Source organism: Bubalus kerabau, chromosome 2 (assembly GCF_029407905.1).
Source record: "Bubalus kerabau isolate K-KA32 ecotype Philippines breed swamp buffalo chromosome 2, PCC_UOA_SB_1v2, whole genome shotgun sequence".
Taxonomy (NCBI): Eukaryota; Metazoa; Chordata; class Mammalia; order Artiodactyla; family Bovidae; genus Bubalus; species Bubalus kerabau.
The window spans coordinates 10,851,234-10,879,128 of NC_073625.1; the positions used below are offsets into that span (position 1 = coordinate 10,851,234).

Genomic DNA, 27,895 nt, shown 5'->3' on the forward strand with positions numbered 1-27,895 from the left:
CTTAGAAATAAAGGAACTAAATAGAATATCTCAACAAAAAGGATGCATAAACATATGAAATAAAGTAAATTGTGAAGATACGTGAAATTGAAACAGATATAAACACTTAGTTATTTGTGCCTATTCACTTTATTCATTTTAAAATATTACTTATCAATATTATATTGCTTTAACCTCCAATTAAAATAAATTTATATTAAAAAATAAAATTAAAAATATATTAATTATCAGTCTTATATCACTCTTACACTAACTAAACTCTATAAAAAGAAGGAAATAAATGTGTATTATGAAAGAGCTCTTCAGATCAGATCAGATCAGTCGCTCAGTCGTGTCCAACTCTTTGCGACCCCATGAATCGCAGCACGCCAGGCCTCCCTGTCCATCACCAACTCCCGGAGTTCACTCAGATTCATGTCCGTTGAGTCAGTGATGCCATCCAGCCATCTCATCCTCTGCCGTCCCCTTCTCCTCCTGTCCCCAATCCCTCCCAGCAACAGAGTTTTTTCCAATGAGTCAACTCTTCGCATGAGGTGGCCAAAGTACTGGAGTTTCAGCTTTAGCATCATTCCTTTCAAAGAACACCCAGGGCTGATGTCCTTCAGCATGGACTGGTTGGATCTCCTTGCAGTCCAAGGGACTCTCAAGAGTCTTCTCCAACACCACAGTTCAAAAGCATCAATTCTTCAGTGCTCAGCTTTCTTCATAGTCCAACTCTCACATCCATACATGACCACAGGAAAAACCATAGCCTTGACTAGACAGACCTTTGTTGGCAAAGTAATGTCTCTGCTTTTGAATATGCTATCTAGGTTGGTCATAACTTTCCTTCCAAGAGCTCTTAACACTTTTTAATTCTTTGAACTAGTAACTTTTAGAATCAATCTTTAATATACAAGAGCTAAAAAGTGAAAAAAATTTCTTTGAAATGACACAACCACAATATGCTGTTGTTATTTGGAAACCTCTATTTTGTCACATCCAAAAACACTTATATAGTCACAGAACATCTTGAGGAGAATTGATAAGACAGATAAGTAGTTTCCTAGTGTCTCAGATGGTAAAGAATCTGCCTGCAATGTAGGAGACCCAGGTTCGATCCTGGATTAAGAAGATCCCTTGGAGAAGAGACGGCTACCCATTCCAGTATTCTGGCCTGGAGAATTCCATGAACAGAGGAACCTCGCAAGGCTACAGCCCATGGGGTCACAAAGAGCTGGACACGACTGAGCAAGTAACACACACATACACACACACACAAATGAAAAAAAAACTCAAAATTTATTGTCCATATGTTTACAAACACAAAAAGATTGAAATAAATTGCATTACATTTTTTAAATATAAATTTATTTATTTTAATTGGAGGTTAATTACTTTACAGTATTGTATTAGTTTTGCATTACATTTTTAACAGTCAAATCTTCAGCATAGAATCATGAATGATTTCATTACCACTTTTTTCTATATCAAAATACATTGTCTAGGTGAAGAGGTGTTAAAAATAGATACAGATATAAAAATTATATGGTGATGTAGAGACATGTCTTAAGATATTATGACATAAGTGAAATGATTTAGTTGAAAATTATTTAACTTGATTGCCTTTGCTTTCAGAAATGTGAGCATCCTAAATGCTGTGATCCTTTAAACTGTGTACTGATTGGAAATGCAGACTGTGGTTCTGGACCATGTTGTGGAAAAAAAACTTGTATGGTAAGTTTTCAGAATATTGCCTTATTTTCCTCCATGAAATTCTTACTTTTGTGGGATTTTTAGCTTTTTTTCAGATAATTTTTACTCATCTTTCAAATATATTACTGTATGTTCTTGATTCATACACAGTTGATTTCAGAATTGAGAGGTCTTTAGATCATTTCCAATCAACTATTTAGCCCTACCTCTAACCTTATTGCTTCAATCCCTACTCAGAAAACAACTTCAGGTAATTTGGGTGTTGTGAGTTCCTCTTGGTCATAATTGAATGTAGCTTCTCACAATCTACTTATGACAAAATTATGAGTAAGCCACCCCACACACACTTGAGATACAATATTTGAATAAACAGACAATTATACTACTAACCCCTCACTTTGGAAGTAGCAGAAAAAAAGGAATTCATAGGGAATAGTCAGCAATATGTAGCATATCTAATACTGAAGATTAACTTTGTCCATCACTCACTGAATCCTTGACTTCCCTTGGGCAGTTTTCCCCTCAATTTTCCTTCATAGCCACCTCTGATAGGAGACTGGGTAAGATCTCTGTTCTAGGGAGGGCTTCATTTTAGCAACTCACCTTTTTGTGTGTCAATTTAGGAGGCTATGACACACATGAATGCTGATTGATTAGAGGTTTTGTCGTCAGGTCTGTTTTTCCACTGCCAATGCAAATCTCTCCCCACACCGTTTCACCCTGTTCTCTGCATGCTCTTTTTCACTCAGTGGGCTAGTTCTTAAAACCAATGTTCATTTGTTTCAAGGCACATTAATGTAGAGGCCAGGCTAGGGTTTCCACTTCTTAGCAATAAACTGTTTTGTTCTTTCCTTCCCCAGAACTCTCAACTTTGTCTTTGTCTCCAAATCAGTGAGACTGAGCAGTTGAATTTTCTATACAGTCCATTTCCATCTGGACTCCCCAGGTGGTGCTAAAGAGCCTGCCTGCCAGGAGAATCCCATGGACAGAGGAGCCTGGCCCCTGCAATCCACAGGGTTACAAAGGGTTGGAGATGATTGAAGTGACTTAGTATACACCCACCATTGCCCTCTACCTACATATCAAAGGATAATTCTTTGCAACAGAGATAATTCCTGCATTTGGTCCAGTGAAAATTCATAGTATAAGTTTCTAGGGAGAGATTCAGGGTTAACAGCAGTGAAATCTGTAAAGAAGTTCCAACTAAAACCTGTAACTCCAGCTATCATCTTTTGTTTTTAACATCCAGGACTGCATTTATTGGTCTGTAGAAGGTAGCCCCGGACAGCCTTTTCATTTTTCACACTTGAAGGCACCTGTGACTCAATTCTAGTTCTGGGAATATACCCACTGCCACCATCTGCCCAGGACTTTCCTCCTCAATCTTGAGGCATGCTTCAATGTCCTATGTTAGTTCCCATTAAACTTCTTACATATTATAGCATAAAATCTAGCTTTTGCTGTCTTTTCAAGGGTCGCAGGTGCCTCTCATTACTGACCATAACCTTAAAAGGCTTTTTATTTTTTTATCTTGTCTACTTTCCATTCTACTTTCCACTGACATGGTCTGAAATGTAATGCTTTGATCCAGTGTTTTTTTTTTTTTCTTATAAATTTTCAGTTTAGATGGACACAAGTCCAAGTGCAAAGATATGGAAGACCAACACCTTAACGTGCTATTATCCGACACATAATGGGGACTAACATGTTTTAGCCAGTACCCAGACTTTCCTCTCTGAAGTTTTAAGGACCTGTGTCTGGTACTGCACACCAGCAATTATCATGGGTCAGTTGTATCTTGATGATGAACAGATGAGCAAAGAATAAGAAACAAGCACTCAGGAAGCTTACATATGACATGAGTTCAGCATCATGCTCAAGTGAATCTTTGTTTAAAACAGGAGCAACAAGATTCTTGTGCTATACGTGAGTTGGATATCCTTGCTTTTCCTTGGCAGTTCTCAGACAAGCTTTTCCTGTGTGCAGTACTGATCGCTCAGTGCAGATCCTGGCTTTTCTAGTCTATACTGTGTGGTATTTCAGAAGAGCAGAGGGATCCCCTCTTTCCCAACACCTATGTCCACCCCTGGCAGTGGCAGAAGCCCTGACCTACCATTACATTCTAAGTTAAATTTCCCACCACTGTGTCTAGGGAGAAGTGTTCTGATTGTCATCCTGAATCAGAAGCAGTTTCATAGTAGAAGTGGAGTTAGTCCTGAAAAGAAAATTACTTGAAGGGCAAAAAGGACAAGGGTGTCCACTAAGAAACATTTTAGAAACATGGAAAGACCAGCATCTGAGTTAGTTAAAATATTTCGGGAGTGCAATGGATTAGTCCCCAGGAATCAAAAGTTGAAAAACAGATATGCATAGTGTTATCTCAGATATTTTCTGTTTATCTTGAAGTGAATACTCAGGATAACCAAAGCATTGTAACTAGGAAAACATTCACTAGGGCCATTTTTAAATTGAAGTTCAAGTCACACAGTGAAAAGTTAGCCATTTTCAAGTGCCTTTAGTGCGCTGAGTAGCATTTAGTGCATTCACAGTGTTGTGCAGCCACCGCTTTGACCTGGTTCTACAGCCGCTTCCTCACCCAAACAGGAGACCCCGACCCATGACGCACCTGCTCTCCTCTCTCCCTTCCCCTCAGTTCCCGGCAACCAGCACTGCATTCGGTCTCTAAGGATTTCCCTACTCTGGACATTTCATAGAACTAGAACCATACAGTGGGAAACCTTGTGTCTGGTTACTTCACTAAATACAGTGTTTCCGAGTTTCAGTCACCTTGTACCATACATCAGTACTCCATTCCTTTATGTGGCTGAACACATTCCATTGTCCATACCACAGTTTGTTTACATATTAGGGGGCATTTGGGTTCTTTCCAAACTCTTTCACCAGAACTTTTAAGCAAATTTATAGCTTAAATACTTACAAACATAATGGTAATGAAAATGATAGCTACAAATTCAATGCTGTTATTTAATTTTTTTACATTTGTTATACTACTTCAGGGAGAAGGCAATGGCACCCCACTCCAGTATTCTTGCCTGGAAAAATCCCATGGACAGAGGAGCCTGGTGGGCTGCAGTCCATGGGGTCACTAAGAGTCAAACACGACTGAGCGACTTCACTCTCACTTTTCACTTTCATGCATTGGAGAAGGAAATGGCAACCCACTCCAGTGTTCTTGCCTGGAGAATCCCAGGGACGGGAGCCTGGTGGGCTACCATCTATGGGGTCGCACAGAGTCGGACACGACTGAAGCGACTTAGCAGCAGCAGCAGCATACTACTTCAAAGCAAATATGTGTTTTTCCTTTTCTCACAGATACTTGAAAGAGGAACAGAGTGTAGGAGAAGCACTGATCCATGTGATTTTCCAGAATTTTGCAATGGGATATCTGAATTTTGTGTACCTGATATGAGAGCTTCCGACTTACAAACGTGCAATAATAAATCTTCCTATTGCTTTAGAGGAATATGCCAAGATAGAACAAAGCAGTGCATCACTTTGTTTGGAAAATGTAATAATTTATCTTTTCCTCTGAGCTTTATTTTTCAGCTATATTTTTTCTAAAGTCAGTAAAACACCAAAATAAAAAGGACTGTTTGTTAAATCCAAATTTGAACATAAAATTGAAATCATTGTAACTTTGAACTATGTCAAGAGGTAAAACAGACCCAAAAAGAACAGGAGAAAATGAATAGGATATTAGTCAAATTTGAGGTGGTTGGGAGAAAGTGAGTGGAATTTAGAATTGAAGATGAGAGAGTGCAGAAGACTGTAGGATTTCTCAATTATTTCTGCTCTGACATACCAGCTCTCCTGTTCTTAAGCAGGTAGTTTTCAGTAAGTGTTTCTTTTTCTTGTGTAGCCAAAAGACAATACTGAAATTTGTAAGAGATGACATTGACTAGGCATTGTTGTTTAGATATTTCAATATTAATTTACCACAGTTTTAGTTTTTAATTTTTTAAAGATGAGTAATTGGAAATGTGTTTATGTTTTTAGATGCTAAAGAATCTAGTTATCAGTGTACAGAAGAAGTGAATTTTCAAGACGATGATTTTGGAAACTGTCTAGGAAGAACTTGTTTTTTTCAGTATGTACTTAGAAATTTATACATTTTTCAAATGCCTGTGTGAGTGTCTGTGTGTTTGTATACTGCCAAGAGTCACTTAATGCAAATGAAAGATTAACCTGGTTTATATAGATGAATTTATATGTTGCACTTTATTAGTTGGTGTACGTTCTGAATAGCTTTGGTGTTATGATCTCAGTAAATTTTGAATTATCCTCATATTTGGTACTTTTTTTTTTTATCTAATCTCTTGTGTCTCTAAGAGACCTGTGGACATTAGGAGTTTTTTTTTTTTCTTTATTGATAGCCAACATCTTTGTGGAAAGTTAGTTTGCCACTGGACACATTCAGCTATAGTATCAAGGAATGACATTAATGTTCAATATACCTACCTTGGAGGCCATATATGTATGTCAGCAAATCTAAGAATGCGTAGATCTCCGGACCCTACTGTTGCAGCTAATGGAAGCATGTGTGATGAAAATAAGGTAAATAAAATTTTTACTTGGTTCTATAAATGGTGTATGGATGTCTGAGTGTGTGTGTGTGTGTGTGTGTGTGTGTGTGTGAAAGAGAGAGGGAGAGACAGAGAGAGAGAGAAAGAGCTTAAAATTTTTTAATTTGTAATTAATGGTATAAATTTTGGTTACTATATCATTGTAAAATTAAAAGGTCACTTTCTATTGGCTAAAGGAACCTTTACTTCACTGTCTGTCTTTTTATTGTGAATTTTGCTACAGTTAGTTGAATTTGTTTTGTCACATTTGAAAATCTAAACTTGTCCAGTAAGCAAGGATCTGGTCTGTGACAGTTTGTGTAATCAAAGAACAAAAAGTATCAAATAATACATGAAAAAAAATGGGTCAGAACAAACTAAATAATGAGAAAAACAAGGAAAACAAAAAAAAGCCAACATTTAGCATTGCAGTATTTGACTAGAATTAGTCAAATTGCAGTAATTGACTAGAATTAAATTGAAATGAAACTAAAATATTTTCTCATTAGCCTACTCCCATAGTTCTTTCTTCAAAAACATACTTGTTTAAAATTGGACCTTCTACAAGATACAATAATAAAACAGAGTTTAAATTTTATATATTTTTCTTAAGTACTTTTATAAACATAAAGAATTTTTTAAAACAGTGTCATTAAAAGCTAGTACATGAAAGTAAAAAGGGAAACAATTATTTCACATTTTAATTAAAATAATTACATTAAAATACAGTATTTTTAAAAAGTGAAGAATAGAGGAAATTGGAAGTGAATAGTAACCTTATCTCAGAATGGCAAAAGATAGTCTAACATAAATATAATGGCTTCCCTGGTAGCTCAGCTTGTAAAGAATCTGCCTACAATGCAGAAGACCCCAGTTCAATTCCTGGGTTGGGAAGATCCCCTAGAAAAGGGATAGGCTACCCATTCCAGTATTCTTGCCTGAAGAATTCCATGGACAGAGGAGTCTGGAAGGCTACAGTTGACCCCTGGGCTGGGAAGATCCCCTGTAGAAGGGAACAGCTCTCCACTGCAGTATTCTTGCCTGAATAATTCCACGGACAGAGGAGTCTGGCAGGCTACAGTCCATGAAGTTGGCAAAGAGTTGGACAAGAGTGAGCAACTTTCACTTTCAATCACAAAGGAACATACTGATGCTGACTGCATTATGAAGTAATATGTCATCCCTCTAAGCATCATTTAAAACAAAATGCAATCATGTTTACCATAAATATGGCAGAGTAAATATGTAAAATTATTAACTAATTTAATTATTCATTAAATAGAAAAAAAGTAATGTAATGGTATAATAGTATAACGTGGTTTAACATACACAAGAAAATTAATTTGGCCTTTTCCCTTGATTTCTGGCCCTGAGCTCCTAAACCTTAGAATTTCCTGACAGGAATATTTGGTGTTATTCATAATGAGATTCATCCAAAGAAATATGAATTTATGCTAATGAGGTAATAGGGTGGTGCCTCTTGATGCTTCAGAGTATGCTGGTCACCAGAAAGACGAATTGACTAATGGGGTGGAGCTTTAAGCTCCACTCACAGCATCAACAAAGGGAATGATATGGCTGGAAACTGGACTCTGTAAAAATTTTGAATGATTAGACTCAAGATAGTTTGTAAGTTGGAGAACACAATGTGTTGTAATGAGAATGTGCCTGGAGAGGACATGGAGACCATGACACTTCCTCTTGCCCAACAACATAACTTGACCTGTGCATCTATTCCATTTGGATGTTCCTGAATTATATTCTTTCCCATAAATTAGTAAACATAAGGGAAGTCTTTCCCTGAGTTTTGTGAGCCAAATTAGCAAATTATCAAACCAGAGAGGGAGCCATCAGTTCAGTTCAGTTCAGTTCAGTTGCTCAGACGTGTCCAACTCTTTGCAACCCCATGAACCACAGCACGCCAGGCCTCCCTGTCCATCACCAACTCCTGGAGTTCACTCAGACTCACGTCCATCGAGTCAGTGATGCCATCCAGCCATCTCATCCTCTGTCGTCCTCTTCTCCTCCTGCCCCCAATCCCTCCCAGCATCAGAGTCTTTTCCAATGAGTCAACTCTTTGCATGAGGTGGCCAAAGTACTGGAGTTTCAGCTTTAGCATCATTTCTTCCAAAGAAAGCCCAGGGCTGATGTCCTTCAGAATGGACTGGTTGGATCTCCTTCCAGTCCAAGGGACTCTCAAGAGTCTTCTCCAACACCACAGTTCAAAAGCATCAGTTCTTCAGTGCTCAGTCTTCTTCACAGTCCAACTCTCACATCCATACATGACCACAGGAAAAACCATAGCCTTGACTAGATGGACCTTTGTTGGCAAAGTAATGTCTCTGCTTTTGAATATGCTATCTAGGTTGGAAATAACTTTCCTTCCAAGGAGTAAGCATCTTTTAATTTCATGGCTGTAATCACCATCTGCAGTGATTTTGGAGCCCAAAAAAATAAAGTCTGACACTGTTTCCACTCTTTCCCCATCTATTTCCCACGAAGTGATGGGACCAGATGCCATGATCTTTGTTTTCTGAATGTTGAGCTTTGAGCCAACTTTTTCACTCTCCACTTTCACTTTCATCAAGAGGCTTTTGAGTTCCTCTTCACTTTCTGCCATAAGGGTGGTGTCATCTGCATATCTGAGGTTATTGATATTTCTCCCAGCAATCTTGATTCCAGCTTGTGTTTCTTCTGGTCCAGCATTTCTCATGATGTACTCTGCATATAAGTTAAATAAGCAGGGTGACAATATACAGCCTTGACGTACTCCCTTTCCTATTTGGAACCAGTCTGTTGTTCCATGTCCAGTTCTAATTGTTGCTTCCTGACCTGCATACAGATTTCTCACGAGGCAGGTCATGTGGTCTGGTATTCCCATCTCTTTCAGAATTTCCCACAGTTTATTGTGATCCACAGTCAAAGGCTTTGGCATAGTCAGTAAAGCAGAAATAGATGTTTTTCTGGAACTCACTTGCTTTTTCCATGATCCAGTGGATGTTGGCAATTTGATCTCTGGTTCCTCTGCCTTTTCTAAAACCAACTTGAACATCAGGAAGTTCACAGTTCACATATTGCTGAAGCCTGGCTTGGAGAATTTTGAGCATTACTTTACTAGCATGTGAGATGAGTGCAATTGTGCGGTAGTTTGAGCATTCTTTGGCATTGCCTTTCTTTGGGACTGGAATGAAAACTGACCTTTTCCAGTCCTGTGGCCACTGCTGAGTTTTCCAAATTTGCTGGCATTGAGTACAACATTTTCACAGCATCTTCTTTGAGGATTTGAAATAGCTCAACTGGCATTCCATCACCTCCACTAGCTTTGTTCGTAGTGATGCTTTCTAAGGCCCACTTGACTTCACATTCCAGGATGTCTGGCTCTAGGTCAGTGATCACACCATCGTGATTATCTGGGTCGTGAAGATCTTTTTTGTACAGTTTTTCTGTGTATTCTTGCCACCTCTTCTTGATATGTTCTGCTTCTGTTAGGTCCATACCATTTCTGTCCTTTATCGAGCCCATCTTTGCATGAAATCTTCCCTTGGTATCTCTAATTTTCTTGAAGAGATTTCTAGTCTTTCCCATTCTGTTGTTTTCCTCTATCTCTTTGCATTGATCGCTGAGGAAGGCTTTCTTATCTCTCCTTGCTATTCTTTGGAACTCTGCATTCAGATGCTTATATCTTTCCTTTTCTCCTTTGCTTTTCGCTTCTCTTCTTTTCACAGTTATTTGTAAGGCCTCCCCAGACAGCCATTTTGCTTTTTTGCATTTCTTTTCCATGGGGATGGTCTTGATCCCTGTCTCCTGTACAGTGTCACAAACCTCTGTCCATAGTTCATCAGGCACTCTATCTGATCTAGGCCCTTAAATCTCTTTCTCACTTCCACTGTATAATCATAAGGGATTTGATTTAGGTCATACCTGAATGGTCTAGTAGTTTTCCCTACTTTCTTCAATTTAAGTCTGAATTTAGTAATAAGGAGTTCATGATCTGAGCCACAGTCAGCTCCTGATCTTGTTTTTGTTGACTGTATAGAGCTTCTCCATCTTTGGCTGCAAAGAATATAATCAATCTGATTTCGGTGTTGACCATCTGGTGATGTCCATGTCTAGAGTCTTCTCTTGTGCTGTTGGAAGAGGGTGTTTGCTATGACCAGTGCATTTTCTTGGCAGAACTCTATTAGTCTTTGCCCTGCTTCATTCCGTATTCCAAGGCCAAATTTGCCTGTTACTCCAGGTGTTTCTTGACTTCCTACTTTTGCATTCCAGTCCCCTATAATGAAAAGGACATCTTTTTGGGTGTTAGTTCTAAAAGGTCTTGTAGGTCTTCATAGAACCATTCAACTTCCGCTTCTTCCACGTTACTGGTTGGGGCATAGATTTGGATTACTGTGATATTGAATGGTTCGCCTTGGAAATGAACAGAGCTCATTCTGTCGTTTTTGAGATTGCATCCAAGTACTGCATTTCGGACTCTTTGGTTGACCATGATGGCTACTCCATTTCTTCTGAGGGATTCCTGCCCACAGTAGTAGATATAATGGTCATCTGAGTTAAATTCACCCATTCCAGTCCATTTGAGTTCGCTGATTCCTAGAATGTCGACATTCACTCTTGCCATCTCTTGTTTGACCACTTCCAATTTGCCTTGATTCATGGACCTGACATTCCAGGTTCCTATGCAATATTGCTCTATACAGCATCGGACCTTGCTTCTATCACCAGTCACAGCCACAGCTGGGTATTGTTTTTGCTTTGGCTCCATCCCTTCATTCTTTCTGGAGTTATTTCTCCACGGATCTCCAGTAACATATTGGGCACCTACTGACCTGGGGGGTTCCTCTTTCAGTATCCTATCATTTTGCCTTTTCATACTGTTCATGGGGTTCTCAAGGCAAGAATACTGAAGTGGTTTGCCATTCCCTTCTCCAGTGGACCACATTCTGTCAGATCTCTCCACCATGACCCGCCCATCTTGGGTTGCCCCACAGGCATGGCTTAGTTTCATTGAGTTAGATAAGGCTGTGGTCCTAGTGTGATTAGATTGACTAGTTTTCTGTGAGTATGGTTTCAGTGTGTCTGCCCTCTGATGCCCTCTTGAAACACCTACCGTCTTACTTGGGTTTCTCTTACCTTGGGCGTGGGGTATCTCTTCACGGCTGCTCCAGCAAAGTGCAGCCATTGCTCCTTACCTTGGACGAGGGGTATCTCCTCACCACTGCCCTCCCTGACCTTCAACATGGGATAGCTCCTCTAGGCCCTCCTGCACCCACGCAGCCACCGCTTCATGGACGTGAGGTTGGTCCTTCTGGCCACCGCCCCTGGCCTCAGGTCTGAGGTAGCTCCTCCTGGCCACCGCCCCTGACCTGGGACGCGGGGTAGCTCCTCCCGGTCGTTCCTGCACCGTCGCAGCCTGGCACTCTTGCCCACTGCCCCTGACCTCGGACGTGGAGTAACTCCTCTTGGCCGCTGCCCTTCGGGCATGGGGTCCTCCCAGCTTCTGCCCCTGACCTCGGATGTGGGGTAGCTCTTCTCAGCCGCGCTTTAGCGCGCCGGTGGCAGCCGCCCGCGCTTTTCTTCTTAATTTATAGCCAGTTGGTCAGAAGGATAAAGACATGAATCTGGTGTCTGAAATGGGAAGAGTCTTGTAGGACTGAGCCTTTTAACTTGTGGAATTTGATTCTAACTGCAGATAGATAATGTCAGAATGAGTTGAATTGAATTCTTGGACACTTGGTTGGTATTAGAGTCATAGGTATCAGGTTATCATAGTGGGTATACCCCACTATGTGTGTGTGTATATGTGTGTGTGTGTGTGTGTGTATCAGAGGAGGCAATGGCAACCCACTCCAGTACTCTTTCCTGGAAAATCCCATGGACAGAGGAGCCTGGTAAGCTGCAGTCCATGGGGTCGCTAAGAGTCAGGCACGACTGAGCGACTTCATTTTCACTTTTCACCTTCATGCATTGGAGAAGGAAATGGGAACCCACTCCAGTGTTCTTGCCTGGAGAATCCCAGGGACGGAAGAGCCTTGTGGGCTGCCATCTATGGGGTCGCACAGAGTCGGACACAACTGAAGCGACTTAGCAGCATATATATATATATATATGCACATCTATGTGTACCACAGTATATATGTACATGTGCACACACACGTACCCCAGTGTGTATATACATGTGTACACACACATATCCCAGTATGCATGTTCATGTGCGCACACACACATATCTGAGTATATATGTACCTGTACACACACACACACGTACCCCAGTATATATGTACATGTGCACACACACATACCCCAGTGTATATATACACATGTGTAGACACACATATCCCAGTATGCATGTACCTGTGCACACACACACACACACACATACCCCAGTATATATATATATATATATATATATATGTGTGTGTGTGTGTGTACACACACATATCCCAGTATATATGTACCTGTGCACACACACACATGTACCCCAGTATATATGTACATGTGCACACACACATACCCCAGTGTATATATACACATGTGTAGACACACATATCCCAGTATGCATGTACATGTGCACATACACACATCCCAGTATATATGTACCTGTGCACACACACACACACATCCCCCAGTATATATATATATATATATGTGTGTGTGTGTGTGTGTGTGTGTACACACACATATCCCAGTATATATGTACCTGTGCACACACACACACGTACCCCAGTATATATGTACATGTGCACACACACATACCCCAGTGTATATATACACATGTGTAGACACACACATCCCAGTGTATATGTACCTGTACACACACACGCACACGACTGAGTGACTGAACTGAACACATCCTACATGACTACTGGAAAAGCCATAGCTTTGACTAGACGGACCTTTGTCCATATATTTACTTGCCAATAGTGATAGAAAATAATGAATGTTTCTAGACTCCATCATCTGTTGGATGTTCTCAGATAACTTGAGAAAAGTGGGCAGACAATCTTAGAACATGTCCCCCAGAGTATTCAAATTAAATTAAAATTTTGATAGAGGAATATTAACATGCAGTCTACATCAAAATCAGGTTAAATAAATAACTAAAACACAAATTTGTATTTAGTGAGCATTTGCTATGTCCCAAACTATTTTTGTTCCTTTATGTGTAATAAATTATTTCATCCTTATAACCTATGACTTGGGTATAATTTCTATTTCAAATTCAAAGATAGATAAACTGAGGTATGAAGGAGAACATTGCTTTTGTAAAAGACAAGAGCTACTGTTATTAAAGTTAGAAGAATGTAAAAATGACTGGTTGAAGCACTGGTATTGAGCATTGATCAGTGGGCTCTATGATTAAAGTAGTTCTTGCACTGAATACTGGTTCTGTCAGTCAGTGGTGACATGCCCTAAAAAGTGTACATTTAATTCTCATCAAATATAAAATGTGGGTAAAAATTATCTCTCTCAAGGTCTATGTGAGCATATATATAAAAATGCATAGAAAGTGCAAAGGCCCATTTCAAATGCTCATTAAAATTTGGCTTGTTTTGTTTTTATACCAGCTATAATTTTTAGCTTCATAATTTCTATGCCTTGTAGAAAAGACATAGAAAAGTTCTATGTTTTCAGGTGTATCAAGAGTGTTGTCTACTTTTATTGAGGAGACAAACTAGAGAAAATCTCTATGGCACTTGAAAAGCACTGAATGGACATTTCTTGTATTTTATTTTTAAAATCCTTTTCCACATTAAAATAAAAACCTCCTGTAACATACCAAATTACAATACTTTAATAATTTTCATTGGCTATTAGTAAACTCACAAGCCTCCTCCTTCAATGGAAGCAATATCTTATTGTGAAAACTTGATGTTTGACTTCAAGTTTTTTATTAGAATGAGTAGATGTTATGAAATTCAAGTTCATCCTAAGTATATATCATATTGTGTATCTAATTTCTTATAATAAATACAGTCAATGAATTCCTGACTTTAAAGTTGTTGGTTGTTTCATCATTTTAGTTTTGTGACAATGGAGCTTGCAGGGCAATCCATCAATACACGCAGTATCAAGATTGTGACCCACTTGTCAGATGCAGAGGACATGGGGTATGTAATTGTTACTCTATTTTATGTATAGTTTTAAAATACATATCATAACATCCTACAAGATAATAATAAGCTTCAGATTAATGGATGTGGAAATTTCTTTGGAGAATTTCAGTTAAACGTAGAAACCAAATTTCATTATTTATACATGTGTGCATGTTCTAGGTATTCTATCAGATCACTGCACACTTTATGAGCTAAAAACTTTTAAACTTTGTACAAAATTGCAATATGAAACATAAGCTATTACAATGTTGGATAGAGACTGCATACTTTTGGAAATAGATATATTTAGTGTTACATGTATATCAGTTCAGATCAGTCACTCAGTCGTGTCTGACTCTTTGTGACCCCATGCATCGCAGCACGCCAGGCCTCCCTGTCCATCACCAACTCCCAGAGTTCACTCAAACTCATGCCTATCGAGTCAGTGATGCCATCCAGCCATCTCATCCTCTGTTGTCCCCTTCTCCTCCTGCCCCCAATCCCTCCCAGCATCAGAGTCTTTTCCAATGAGTCAACTCTTCGCATGAGGTGGACAAAGAATTGGAGTTACAGCTTCAGCATCAGTCCTTCCAAAGAACACCCAGGACTGATCTGCTTTAGGATGGACTAGTTGTATCTCCTTGCAGTCCAAGGGACTCTCAAGAGTCTTCTCCAACACCACAGTTCAAAAGCATCAATCCTTCGGCACTCAGCTTTCTTGACAGTCCGACTCTCACATCCATACATGACCACTGGAAAAACCATAGCCTTGACTAGATGGACCTTTGTTGGCAAAGTAATGTCTCTGCTTTTGAATATGCTATCTAGGTTGGAAATAACTTTTCTTCCAAGGAGTAAGCGTCTTTTAATTTCATGGCTGCAGTCACCAACTGCAGTGATTTTGGAGCCCAAAAAAATAAAGTCTGACACTGTTTCCACTGTTTCCCCATCTATTTCCCATGAAGTGATGGGACCAGATGCCATGATCTTCGTTTTCTGAATGTTGAGTTTTAAGCCAACTTTTTACTCTCCTCTTTCACTTTGATCAAGAGGCTTTTTAGTTCCTCTTCACTTTCTGCCATAAGGGTGGTGTCATCTGCATATCTGAGGTTATTGATAGTATCTCCCATTATTTTGATGCTTCATATTTTCTATAGTAATCCTGGAAAAATTGACCTGTCTGTGTGTCTTGTATCAAAATTTACTTCCTATTTACACATCCTATTATTTACAATTTCTTTTATGTTCCATTCCTTTATTATTTAATTTCAATTTAATTTTGCCTGAACTTATCCCTAGATTCCTTATTCTGCTTCTGACCCATCTTTTGATTTATCCATAAGGTCATATTTATAAATATATTCTAGCCTTCCTGTGCTGTGCTGCACTTAGTTGTTCAGTCGTGTCTGACTCTTTACGACCCCATGGACCATAGCCTGCCAGGCTCCTCTGTCCTTGGGGCTTATCCAGGCAAAAATACTGGAGTGAGTTGCCATGGCCTCCTCCAGGGCATCTTCCCAACCCAGGGATCAAACCCAGGTCTGCTGCGTTGCAGGCTGAATTCTTTACTGTCTGAGCTACCAGGGAAGCCCAAGAATATTGGAGTGGGTAGCCTATCCCTTCTCCAGGGGATCCTCCCAACCCAAAAATTGAACCGAGATCTCCTGCATTGCAGGTGGATTCTTTACCAGCTGAGCTATCAGGGAAGCCGCCTAGCCTTCCTATTTTCTAGCAAAATCAATTTTTATAACTGTACCTGAATAAGTAAGCTCCACCCTTTAGTTTTCTCCCCGTGTTTCGTAAAAGTTGACTCTTACAAAAGTTTTATAAAATATCTGGCACAATTCATAATAAATTTCAACTCCTGCTATAATTTTTAGCTTCATAATTTCTATGCCTTTTTAAAAGAGACAGTTCTATATTTTCAGGTGTATCAAGAATGTTGTCTACTTTTATTGAAGAGATAAATTAGAGAAACCCTCTGTAACATTTAAAAAGCACTGAATGGACATTTCTTGCATTGCATTTTATCTTTATACTTATTTTCCACATTAAAGTAAAAACAGCCTATAACATACCAAATTGCATTACTTTAATCATTTGCTTTGGCTCACAATCAATACTAATCCATTTAAATTTTATATGACATATAAAATGGTCTTCTTTATTTTGGTTTCATTCCAGATTTGCAATACTCGCTTACATTGTCACTGTGATGTTGGATATGTGCCCCCAGATTGTGAGGAAGTATCCTTATCACCAGGAGGAAGTATCGATGATGGATTTTGGAATTTAGAAACTGATGAATGTTAGTAATTAAATCACTGCTCCAACAGAGTCTTCTGTATCCTTAAAGCCCCACTGTCTATGTGGCTATTAAGCACTGGACATGTGGAGGATGCAATTAAGGAACTAACATTTTCACTTTATTTTACCTAATTAAATGTAAACTGTCACTTTGTACTGCTATTATAAATATCACAGCTATAGATTATGTTGTCAATCAAAATTTTGCATGTGATTTTTTAATTCAAATCTAGCCATGAACATTTTAATGTGTCATCTTAATTTTAACCATGGTTTCCCAAATTTTTCGATTTATACAGCAGTTTTCTAGATTTGTTGCTGTTCAGTCACTAAGTCACATTTGACTCTTAGGCGATCCCATGAACTGCATCACTGCCAGGCTTCCCTGTCCTTCACTATCTCCTAGAGTTTGCTCACATTCATGTCCACTGAGTCAGTAATGGCATCCAACCATCTCATCTTTTGTCGCCCCCTTCTCCTTTTGCCTTCAATCTTTCCCAGCATCAGAGAGAGTCTTTTCCAATGAGTAGGCTTTTCACATCAGGTGGCCAAAGTATTAAAACTTCAGCATCAGTCCTTCCAGTGAATATTCAGGGTTGATTTATTGACTGGTTTGATCTCCTTGCTGTCCAAGGGACTCTCAAGAGCCTCCTCCAGCACCACAACGCGAAAGCATCAATTCTTCAGCACTCAGCCATCTTTATGGTCCAACTCTCATATCCGTACATGACAACTGGAAAAACAATTGTCTTGACTAGATGTACCTTTGTCAGCAAAATTGATGTCTCTGCTTTTTATTTTTTTAGCTTTTTTTTTTTAATTTTTTAACTTTACAATATTGTATTGGTTTTGCCACATATCAACATGAATCTGCCACAGGTATACATGTGTTCCCCATCCTGAACCCTCCTCCTTCTTCCCTCCCCATACCATCCCTCTGGGTCATCCCAGTGCACCAGCCCCAAGCATTCAGTATCGTGCATCGAACCTGGACTGGCGACTCGCTTCATATATGATATTATACATGTTTCAATGCCATTCTCCCAAATCATCCCACCCTCTCCCTGATGTCTCTGCTTTTTAATACCCTGTCTAGGTGTGTCATAACTTTCCTTCCAAGGATCAAGTACCTTTTAATTTCATGGCTGCCTTCACCATCCCGTGATTTTGGAGCCCAAAGAAAGAAAATCTGACACTGCTACCACTTTTTCCCCTTCTGTTTGGCATGAAGTGATAGGACCAGATGCCATGATCTTTGTTTTCTGAATGTTGAGCTTTAAGCCAACTTTTTCACTCTCCTCTTTCACTCTCATCAAGAGGCTCTTTAGTTCCTCTTCACTTTCTGCTGTTGGAGTGGTATCATCTGCATAGGTGAGCATGTTGATATTTCTCCCAGTGAGAGAGATTCTTGATTCCAACTTGTAATTCATCCAGCCCAGCATTTTGCATGATGTACTCTGCATATACGTTAAAAGTTTTTTTTTTTTGCTTGTTTTAATATTGCAAGGTATTTAAAATGTCATGCTACACATGGGAAAATAAAATTTGGATTCATATACAAAAGTTATTGAAAACCAGATGCTTTTTAATTTATTTTTTAATTGGAGTATAATTGCTTTCCAATGTTGTGTTAGTTTCTGCTGTACAACAATATGAGTCAGCTATAAGTATACATATATCCCTTCCCTCTTGAGCTTCCCTCTCATCTCCACCCCTCTAGGTCATCACAGAGGCCCGAGCTGAGAGATTCTCTTGTCGTTTTGAGAGGGCATTAAATTAGTTTACACTTAATATGAGGTGGTGCAGTGGTAAAGAATCCACCTACCAATGCAGGAGATGCAAGAGATCTGGGTTCGATCCATGAGAGGGGAAGATCCACTGAGAAGGGAATGGCAACCCACTCCAGTATTCTTGCCTGAAAAATTCAATGGACAAAAGAACCTGGCAGGCTACAGTCCATGGGGTCGCAAAGATTTAGACAATTGAGTATGTCCACGAATACACACAATATCATCATAATTGGTTTGGTGGTAATTCTGATTGCTTGATTTATATTTTTTCAATTTTAATTTTCTGGTTTATTCCTTTTGCTTATTTTGACCAATAGATTTACTTTTCTAGTTTTATCCAACATCTTTGTAACACCAAGAGGAATATCAACTTTTTAAATTAATGCAATCAAAATTAAAACAATATCACTTTATACATATGTTATGTAAATTTAACCTCATCTACTATTACTGTTTCTTTTTAATTAGCCTCAGTTCTATCTGTAATTTTAACTAAATAATTTTTAAAACAGTTCTTTTTTTTGGTCTTAAATACTAGTCTTTATTTTTACACAAAGCAGTGTAAAACGAGGCCATTCCCCAAAGGGTGACTTGGAACTAGAAAATCCACGCTGAGAGCGAGAGTGTTAGTGTTAGTTGCTAAGTCGTGTCTGACTTTTTGCAACCCCAGGGAGCCTGCCAGGCTCCTGTGTCCATGGGATTTCCCAGGCAAGAATATTGGAGTGGGTAGCCATTCCTTTCTCCAGGGGAGCTTTTTTTTCTTTTTTTTTGCTCCTTTTTTTAAATAGAGGAATCTCTTAGATGGTAATATCAATCTAATATATTCTAAGTAGCAGTGCAGTATGATAGGAATATGATAGTATGATAGAATGAAATACGTTAGAATGTAACACATAAACATTAAATATACATATAAAGATTAAATTATGTATATTTAAAAGAAATGTATAATGCACTTTGGGGTATAGTCACAGAAGTTTGGAAAGCACTTTTAAGTTTAAATTTATTTATTCTATGATTATATTATTTGAATTCCAAATTTTTGTAATTCAAATTACTAAAATGTATCATTTTTTAAAAGTTAAAAGATATTGTTATGTCTTCAGCTAAAACTGCATACTTGATAAAACGACGTCGTGCCTCTCAAAAAAATAACCTGATGATCAGTTTCTACGTATTCTTACCTTTCTTCATTTTAACTGCTATCATTGCTCTTAAATGGAATAAAATGAAGAGATTTTGGAACAAAGAGGGAACAATAAGTGGGGGGTAAGTAAACACATTCTTTTTTATATTTAATATTTGAAAGGCTTTATGAGAAAATTCAAATGTTATTCAGAATAATATAAATAGGGACTCGTATGGATTGGCTTAATGCTTGTGTTTGTGTGTGTGTGTCTGTGTGTGTGTGTGTGTTCTTAGTCTCTCAGTCGTGTCAGCTTCTTTGTGAATCCATGGACTGTAGCCCGCCAGGCTCCTCTTTCCATGGGGATTCTCCTGGCAGGAATACTGGAGTGATTTGCCATGCCCTCCTCCAGGGGATCTTCCCAACCCAGGGAATTGAACAGGCATCTCCAGCACCAAGGGCTTCCCTTGTGACTCAGCTGGTAAAGAATCTGCCTGCAATACTGGAGACCTGGATTTGATCCCTGGGTTGGGAAGACCCCCTGGAGAAGGGAAAGGCTACCCACGCTAGTACTCTGGCCTGGAAAATTCCATGAACTCTCTCAAAGAGTCGGACATGACTGAGCGACTTTCACTTTCACTCCTGCACTGCAGGCAGATTCTTTACCATTTGAGCCACCAAATGGTGGCTTATAAGTCACTGATAATGCTTATAATTCTACCAAATGTTTACAAATATACCAGATTTTTTTTTTTCAAACTTTAGGCACTGGGTATCCTTCATGCCCATATAGGCCCAGGAACAACTGAATTTACTCAGTAAATCCTCAGTATCTTTCTAGTAGAAAGTCATGTTGGCTATAATTGCTTTAGAAGGTTCTGTCTACTTCCTAAGCAACCCCATTTTCCTTGTATTGACATTTGGTGGTGCCAAGAAGCCAGAATATGCTGGAAGGTAAAAGAGTTCCAGAAAAACATCTATTTCTGCTTTATTGACTATGCCAAAGCCTTTGACTGTGTGGATCACAATAAACTGTGGAAAATTCTGAAAGAGATGGGAATACCAAGACCACCTGACCTACCTCTTGAGAAACCTGTATGCAAGTCAGGAAGCAACAGTTAGAACTGGACATGGAACAACAGACTGATTCCAAATAGGAATAGGAGTACATCAAGGTTGTATATTGTCACCCTCCTTATTTAACTTATATGCAGAGTACATCATGAGAAATGCTGGGCTGGAGGAAGCACAAGCTGGAATCAAGATTGCTGGGAGAAATATCAATAACCTCAGATATGCAGATGACACCACCCTTATGGAAGAAAGTGAAGAAGAACTAAAGAGCCTCTTGATGAGAGTGAAAGAGGAGAGTGAAAAAGTTGGCTTAAAGCTCAACATTCAGAAAACGAAGATCATAGCATCCAGTCATATCACTTCATGGCAAGTAGAAACAGTGGAAACAGTGGCTGACTTTATCTTTGGGGGGCTCCAAAATCACTGCAGATGGTGATTACAGCCATGAAATTAAAAGACGCTTACTTCTTGGAAGGAATGATATGACCAAGCTAGACAGCATATTAAAAAGCAGAGACATTACTTTGTCAACAAAGGTCCATCTAGTCAAGGCCATGATTTTTCCAGTAGTCATGTATGGATGTGAGAGTTGGAGTATAACGAAAGCTGAACACAGAAGAATTGATGCTTTTGAACTGTGGTGTCCGAGAAGACTCTTGAGAGTTCCTTGGACTGCAAGGAGATCCAATCAGTCCATCCTAAAGGAGATCAGTCCTGGGTGTTCATTGGAAGGACTGATGTTGAAGCTGTAACTCCAATACCCTGGCCACTTAATGCGAAGAGCTGACTCATTTGAAAAGACCCTGATGCTGGGAAAGACTGGGGGCAGGAGGAGAAGGGGACGACAGAGGATGGGTTGATTGGATGGCATCACCATCTCAATGGACATGAGTTTGGGTAAACCCCAGGAATTGATGACGGACAGGGAGGCCTGGCATGCTGCAGTTCATGGGGTCACAAAGATTCGGACACCACTGAGTGGCTGAACTGAACTGAATGATGAATAGAGATGGGGCAGCACAGAATATGGGGCCAGAGACAATAAATAGAGATGGGTCAGCATAGAATATATGGGGCCAGTGATGTGAATTGGAATTGGTGATGGACAGGGAAGCCTGGCGTGCTACAGTCCATGGGGTTGCAAAGATTCAGATATGACTGAGAGGCTGAATTAAACTGAATGACAATGAGTAGAGATGGGGCAGCATAGAGTATGGGGAAGGTGAGAAAATATAAGATCACAAAGAGCAAGGGAAAGCACATATGAAGGACATGGCCTATGTTACACGAAATTAATATTGCTCGTGTGTTTCTGAAATTAGAGTTAAGGTACTCACTCAGTTTTTCCATTTTTTAGAACAGAATTTAATTACTTCTTTTTTAAAAATGAGGTATAATCACCTTATATGATATTAGTTTCATGTGTATCATACTTTGTATATAATGTAAAATGATCATAGTAAGTCTACTTAACATTTGTTATATAGTTGCAAATTTTTTGTTTTCCTCCTGATGAGGTCTTTTAAGATCTACTCTTTTAGAAAGTTTCATATATGCAGTTAGTTATTGTTGACTATAGTCAGCATGCTGCCCATTACATCCCCATGACATTTATTTTTTTATATAGAAGTTGTACCTTTTGAACTTACTTACCCGTTTTTCTCATCACCACTCCAACCCATTACCTATGGCAACCACCAATTTGATCTCTGTATCTATGAGGTTTCTGTTTGTTTGTTTTGGTTTTTTCAAACTACATATAAATGGGATCATACATTGTCTTTCTCTCTCTAACCTTATTTCACATTCATACAGCTTTTTCTTTACTGTAGCACAATTTGCTTAGTAAATATTTAGGAAGATGAGAATGCAGAAGTAAGTGTAAAGATTGGGTCTCATTTCTTCATTGTAAAGTAAATCATTTTTGTTTCTCGCATGTTTATCGGAGATAAAATGATATAAAATTTCTATCAGCACCTCTGCTTACCAAGTAAGTTAATCTTAGTTATGAACAAGTTAGCAGCAACCAGTAAATTCAGGGCAGTATTCTGCATGATTCATATGGACATTTATATAATCATTCAATTGTTATAAATTGATTTAATTGAATGATATTTGGCATAAGTCTTCCTGGGCTCTTATTTAAGACACGTTCAAAAAATCTGAATAGTTGCAAAGCTGAAACTGACTTCTGGAAGAAATGGTATACTTAGATATCACTGACCATAAATAACAAAATCTGCCTAAGTTTTAAGAGCATCAGTCAATTGTTTCAGGGCTACAAGGGCAAGAAATGATGTAGAGCTGAAACACAAAAGGGTAGTAAGGAACTGGATGGTTGTGAACTTGGTCATTCTCTCCATCACCCAAAGGCTTTTATGATTGACATAATCTCTTTTTGTCTATGTTCATTCTTTCCAAAAGAACTGCTTTGCTTACACATGGCCCAGAGTACCTCTCTCAACCATTCTAGTTTCATTTTCAAGTAAAAAACCTAAAAATCTCTCAAAACCAGCATCTGTTAGTTAAGAGACATCAACAGACAGAAAGAAATAGCTGTGCAAGTGTATCTAATTTCAACAAGGTGTCCTTTCAGAATTTATAATCCCAAATTGGATATTCAAACCTGATTTTTACCATCTGTAGCCAAAGAATTGTAGCCATTACAAGGAAACTTTACACCATAATATTACTCTTCAACAAGAACTGAGTGTGTATAGGAGCCAAAGGGAAAATGGAGGCTGCCTGAATACCACAAAGTGTAAACAGACATAACTGAAAGAGAGGCCTCATTAAGGAGCTCATTAACAGAAGTGAGATAACTATTCACATAGTTATTTGATAGAAATAATATAATCGAAGCCATGATAATTTAAGAATTCATGTGTAAATTGTCTTTAACTTTGGAGAAGCATTATCATAGATATTTTAATATTTCATCCTGTCTTCCATGTAGATAACATAGAGAAAAGTAATAGATGGATTTAAGTTTGACATTTTTAAAATGCTTAACATATTTCATTTTTAACTTTTTATTTTATGTTGGAGTATAGCAGATTAACAATGTTGTAATAGTTTCAGCTAGACAGCAAAGGGACTCGGCCATACATATGCATGTATACTCCCCCAAACTTCCCTCCCATCCAGGCTGACACATAACATTGAGTAGAGCTCAATGTGCTATACAGTAGGACCTAATTGGTTATCCATATTAAATATAGCCATGTGTACATATCCATACCAAACTCACTATCTAGGCTTTCCCCTCATCCTTACCCCCTGGAAGCCATAAGTTCACTCTCTAAGTCTGTAAGTCTGTTTCTGTTTGTAAACAAGTTCATTTAGATACTGAACTTAAAGGATGTCATACAATATTTTTCCTTCTCTGTCTGACTTACTTCACATAATATGACAATCTCTAGGCCCATCCAAAATGCAGCAAATTGCTTTATTTCTTTCTTTTTGATGGCTGAGTAAAATATTCCATTGTATGTATCTGTTGATAGATATCCATATCTTTGTTATAAATAGTGCTACAAAAAAAAAATCTGCAAATCAGTGTGATGTACCACATTAACAAAGTGAAGAATAAAAGCCATATGCTCATCTCAATATATGCCACAAAAGCTTTTGACAAATTCAACACCATTTATGATAAAAATTCTCCAGAAAGTGGGGATAGAGGGGACATATCTCAAAATAATAAAGGCCTTATATGACAAACCTACAGCTAACATCATACTCAATGGTTAAAAGCTGAAAGCCTTTTCTCTTAAGATCGGGAAGAAGACAAGGATGTCCACTGTCACCACTTTTATTCAACAGTTTTGGAAGTTCTAGCTATGGCAATCAGAGAAGAAAAAGAAATAAAGGGAATCCTAATTGGAAAGCAAGAAGTTAAACTGTCACTGCTTGCAGATGACCTGATACTGTACATAGATCTTAAAGATGCCACCAGAAAACTAATAAGAGTTCATCAACGAATTTGTTAAAGTTGCAAGTTATAAAATTAATACACAGAAATCTCTTGCATTTATAAGATCAGAAAAAAATTCAAGAAGGAATTTCATTTACTATCACATCACAAAAATAAAATACCTAAGAATAAACCTATGTAAGGAGACAAATGATCTGTACTTAAACTATGAAATTGAACAAAACAGAAATAGATGTAAAGACATACCATGTTTATGAATTGGAAAAGTCAATATTGTCAAAATGAATATACTACCTAAGGCTGGAATCAAGATTGCCGGGAGAAATATCAATAACCTCAGATATGCAGATGACACCACCCTTATGGCAGAAAGTGAAGAGGAACTAAAAAGCCTCTTCAGGAAAGTGAAAGTGGAGAGTGAAAAAGTTGGCTTAAAGCTCAACATTCAGAAAATGAAGATCATGGCATCCGGTCCCATCACTTCATGGGAAATAGATGGGGAAACAGTGGAAACAGTGTCAGACTTTATTTTTGGGGGCTCCAAAATCACTACAGATGGTAACTGCAGCCATGAAATTAAAAGACGGTTACTCCTTGGAAGGAAAGTTATGACCAACCTAGATAGCATATTGAAAAGCAGAGACATTACTTTGCCAACAAAGGTCCATCTAGTCAAGGCTATGGTTTTTCCTGTGGTCATGTACGGATGTGAGAGTTGGACTGTGAAGAAGGCTGAGCACCAAAGAATTGATGCTTTTGAATTGTGGTGTTGGAGAAGACTCTTGAGAGTCCCTTGGACTGCAAGGAGATCCAACCAGTCCATTCTGAAGGAGAACAGCCCTGGGATTTCTTTGGAAGGAATGATGCTAAAGCTGAAACTCCAGTACTTTGGCCACCTCATGCCAAGAGTTGACTCATTGGAAAAGACTCTGATGCTGGGAGGGATTGGGGGCAAGAGGAGAAGGGGACGACAGAGGATGAGATGGCTGGATGGCATCACTGACTCGATGGACGTGAGTCTGAGTGAACTGCAGGAGTTGGTGATGGACAGGGAGGCCTGGCGTGCTGCAATTCATGGGGTCGCAAAGAGTCGGACACGACTGAGCGACTGAACTGAACTGAAGGCAATCTATAGATTCTGTACAATCTCTATCAAATTTTCTGTGGCATTTTTCACAGAGCTAGAATGAGAAAACCTTAAAATTTGTATGGAGACACAAAAGACCCCAAATAGCCAAAGCAATCTTGAGAAAGAAAAATGGAGCTGGAGAAATCAGCCTTCCTGACTTCAGATTATACTACAAAGCTATAGTCAGCAAAATAGTATGGTACTGGCACAAAAGTAGGAATACAGATCAGTGGAATAGGATACAAAGCCTTGAAATAAACCCATACACCTATGGTCAAGTAATCTGCAACAGAAGAAGCAAGAATATACAATGGAGAAAAGACAGTCTCTTCAACTAATGGTGCTAGGAAAACTGGGAAGCTGCAAGTAAAAAAAAAAAAATAATAAGAATTTAGATACTTCTTTAAATCATTCACAAAAATGAATTTAACATATTTAAAAGTTAGGCTACCATTGGTAAATATACCCCAGTAGGATATATGATACCTGAATGGGATATAGTATGAAAAGTGGATATTGGTACATATTAACTGAGTAATTAGTAAAAGTCTAGCTGTTTTTGACTTCTTGAGTTCATTTAAGATTACAGTGTTTCCAAACCTTAAAACAATTCTATTTCTTTCATACAGATCTCCATCAGAAACCAGCAATAGTAACAGCAGTCAGTCTAACAGGTAAAGGTGAAGTAAAATAATCAAATTATTGACAAAATGATATAATTCATTAAATATTTTTTAAAAATATATTTAACGGTACTTCAGTATAGGAAATATATTATTTCCATTTATTGTTTCCAATTATTTCATCATTTTGATATCTAGTCATTACTATCATATACTAAAAGAAAGACTAAAACAAAGCATGTGGTGTTGATATTACTTTATACTTCTATAGAAACATTTCATGTTAACTCACATTATCCAGATTCATTAGCCACAATTTTTGTAAAAAGAAATGACTTTAAAGGGATTTTAAATGCATTCTTAAAATATTTATGAGCAATCATGCATTTTTTTGGTGTATTTAAGACACCAATCTGCGTTAACAGATTGTCTAAATGAGAGTTTTATACCCATTGCTCCCAACACTTGTATTTCTTCCTCATTGACTCCCTGGTTATTGGTCTCCTTATTTTAGAAATAAGAAAACAGATATAAAGAATGTAAGTAATTCCCTACGTGTATAGAATGGTAGTCAGTTTTTGAGCTTGAGATTAGATAATCGTACTCCAGGGTTCAGATTCTTAAAAGTGAAAGTGTTAGTCTCTCAGTCGTGTCAGACTCTTTGTGAATCCATGGACTGTAGCCTGCCAGGCTCCTCTTTCCATGGGGATTCTCCTGGCAGGAATACTGGAGTGATTTGCCATGCCCTCCTCCAGGGGATCTTCCCAACCCAGGGAATTGAACAGGCATCTCCAGCACCAAGGGCTTCCCTTGTTGCCCAGCTGGTAAAGAATCTGCCTGCAATACTGGAGACCTGGATTTGATCCCTGGGTTGGGAAGACCCCCTGGAGAAGGGAAAGGCTACCCACACCTTTAAAATTCCATGAACTCTCTCAAAGAGTCGGACATGACTGAGCGACTTTCACTTTCACTCCTGCACTGCAGGCAGATTCTTTACCATTTGAGCCACCAAATGGTGGCTTATAAGTCACTGATAATGCTTATAATTCTACCAAATGTTTACAAATATACCAGATTTTTTTTTTTCAAACTTTAGGCACTGGGTATCCTTCATGCCCATATAGGCCCAGGAACAACTGAATTTACTCAGTAAATCCTCAGTATCTTTCTAGTAGAAAGTCATGTTGGCTATAATTGCTTTAGAAGGTTCTGTCTACTTCCTAAGCAACCCCATTTTCCTTGTCTTGACATTTGGTGGTGCCAAGAAGCCAGAATATGCTGGAAGGTAAAAGAGTTCCAGAAAAACATCTATTTCTGCTTTATTGACTATGCCAAAGCCTTTGACTGTGTGGATCACAATAAACTGTGGAAAATTCTGAAAGAGATGGGAATACCAAGACCACCTGACCTACCTCTTGAGAAACCTGTATGCAGGTCAGGAAGCAATAGTTAGAACTGGACATGGAACAGACTGATTCCAAATAGGAATAGGAGTACATTAAGGTTGTATATTGTCACCCTCCTTATTTAACTTA

General features: G+C 38.6%; 1 protein-coding gene across 1 annotated transcript in view; it reads left to right on the plus strand.

Annotated features, from left to right (window-relative positions):
- The window catches only part of LOC129644377 (A disintegrin and metallopeptidase domain 3-like), a 109,360-nt gene extending 82,945 nt beyond the window's left edge, over nt 1-26,415 (plus strand). Inside the window, exons 13-20 of the mRNA XM_055570040.1 lie at nt 1,618-1,716; nt 5,029-5,224; nt 5,713-5,803; nt 6,090-6,270; nt 14,303-14,389; nt 16,559-16,682; nt 19,578-19,740; nt 26,367-26,415. Of these exons, the coding sequence (XP_055426015.1) occupies nt 1,618-1,716; nt 5,029-5,224; nt 5,713-5,803; nt 6,090-6,270; nt 14,303-14,389; nt 16,559-16,682; nt 19,578-19,740; nt 26,367-26,415 (990 nt within the window). The remainder of the gene's footprint in view (nt 1-1,617; nt 1,717-5,028; nt 5,225-5,712; nt 5,804-6,089; nt 6,271-14,302; nt 14,390-16,558; nt 16,683-19,577; nt 19,741-26,366) is intronic.
- The last annotated feature ends 1,480 nt before the right edge of the window (nt 26,416-27,895 follow it).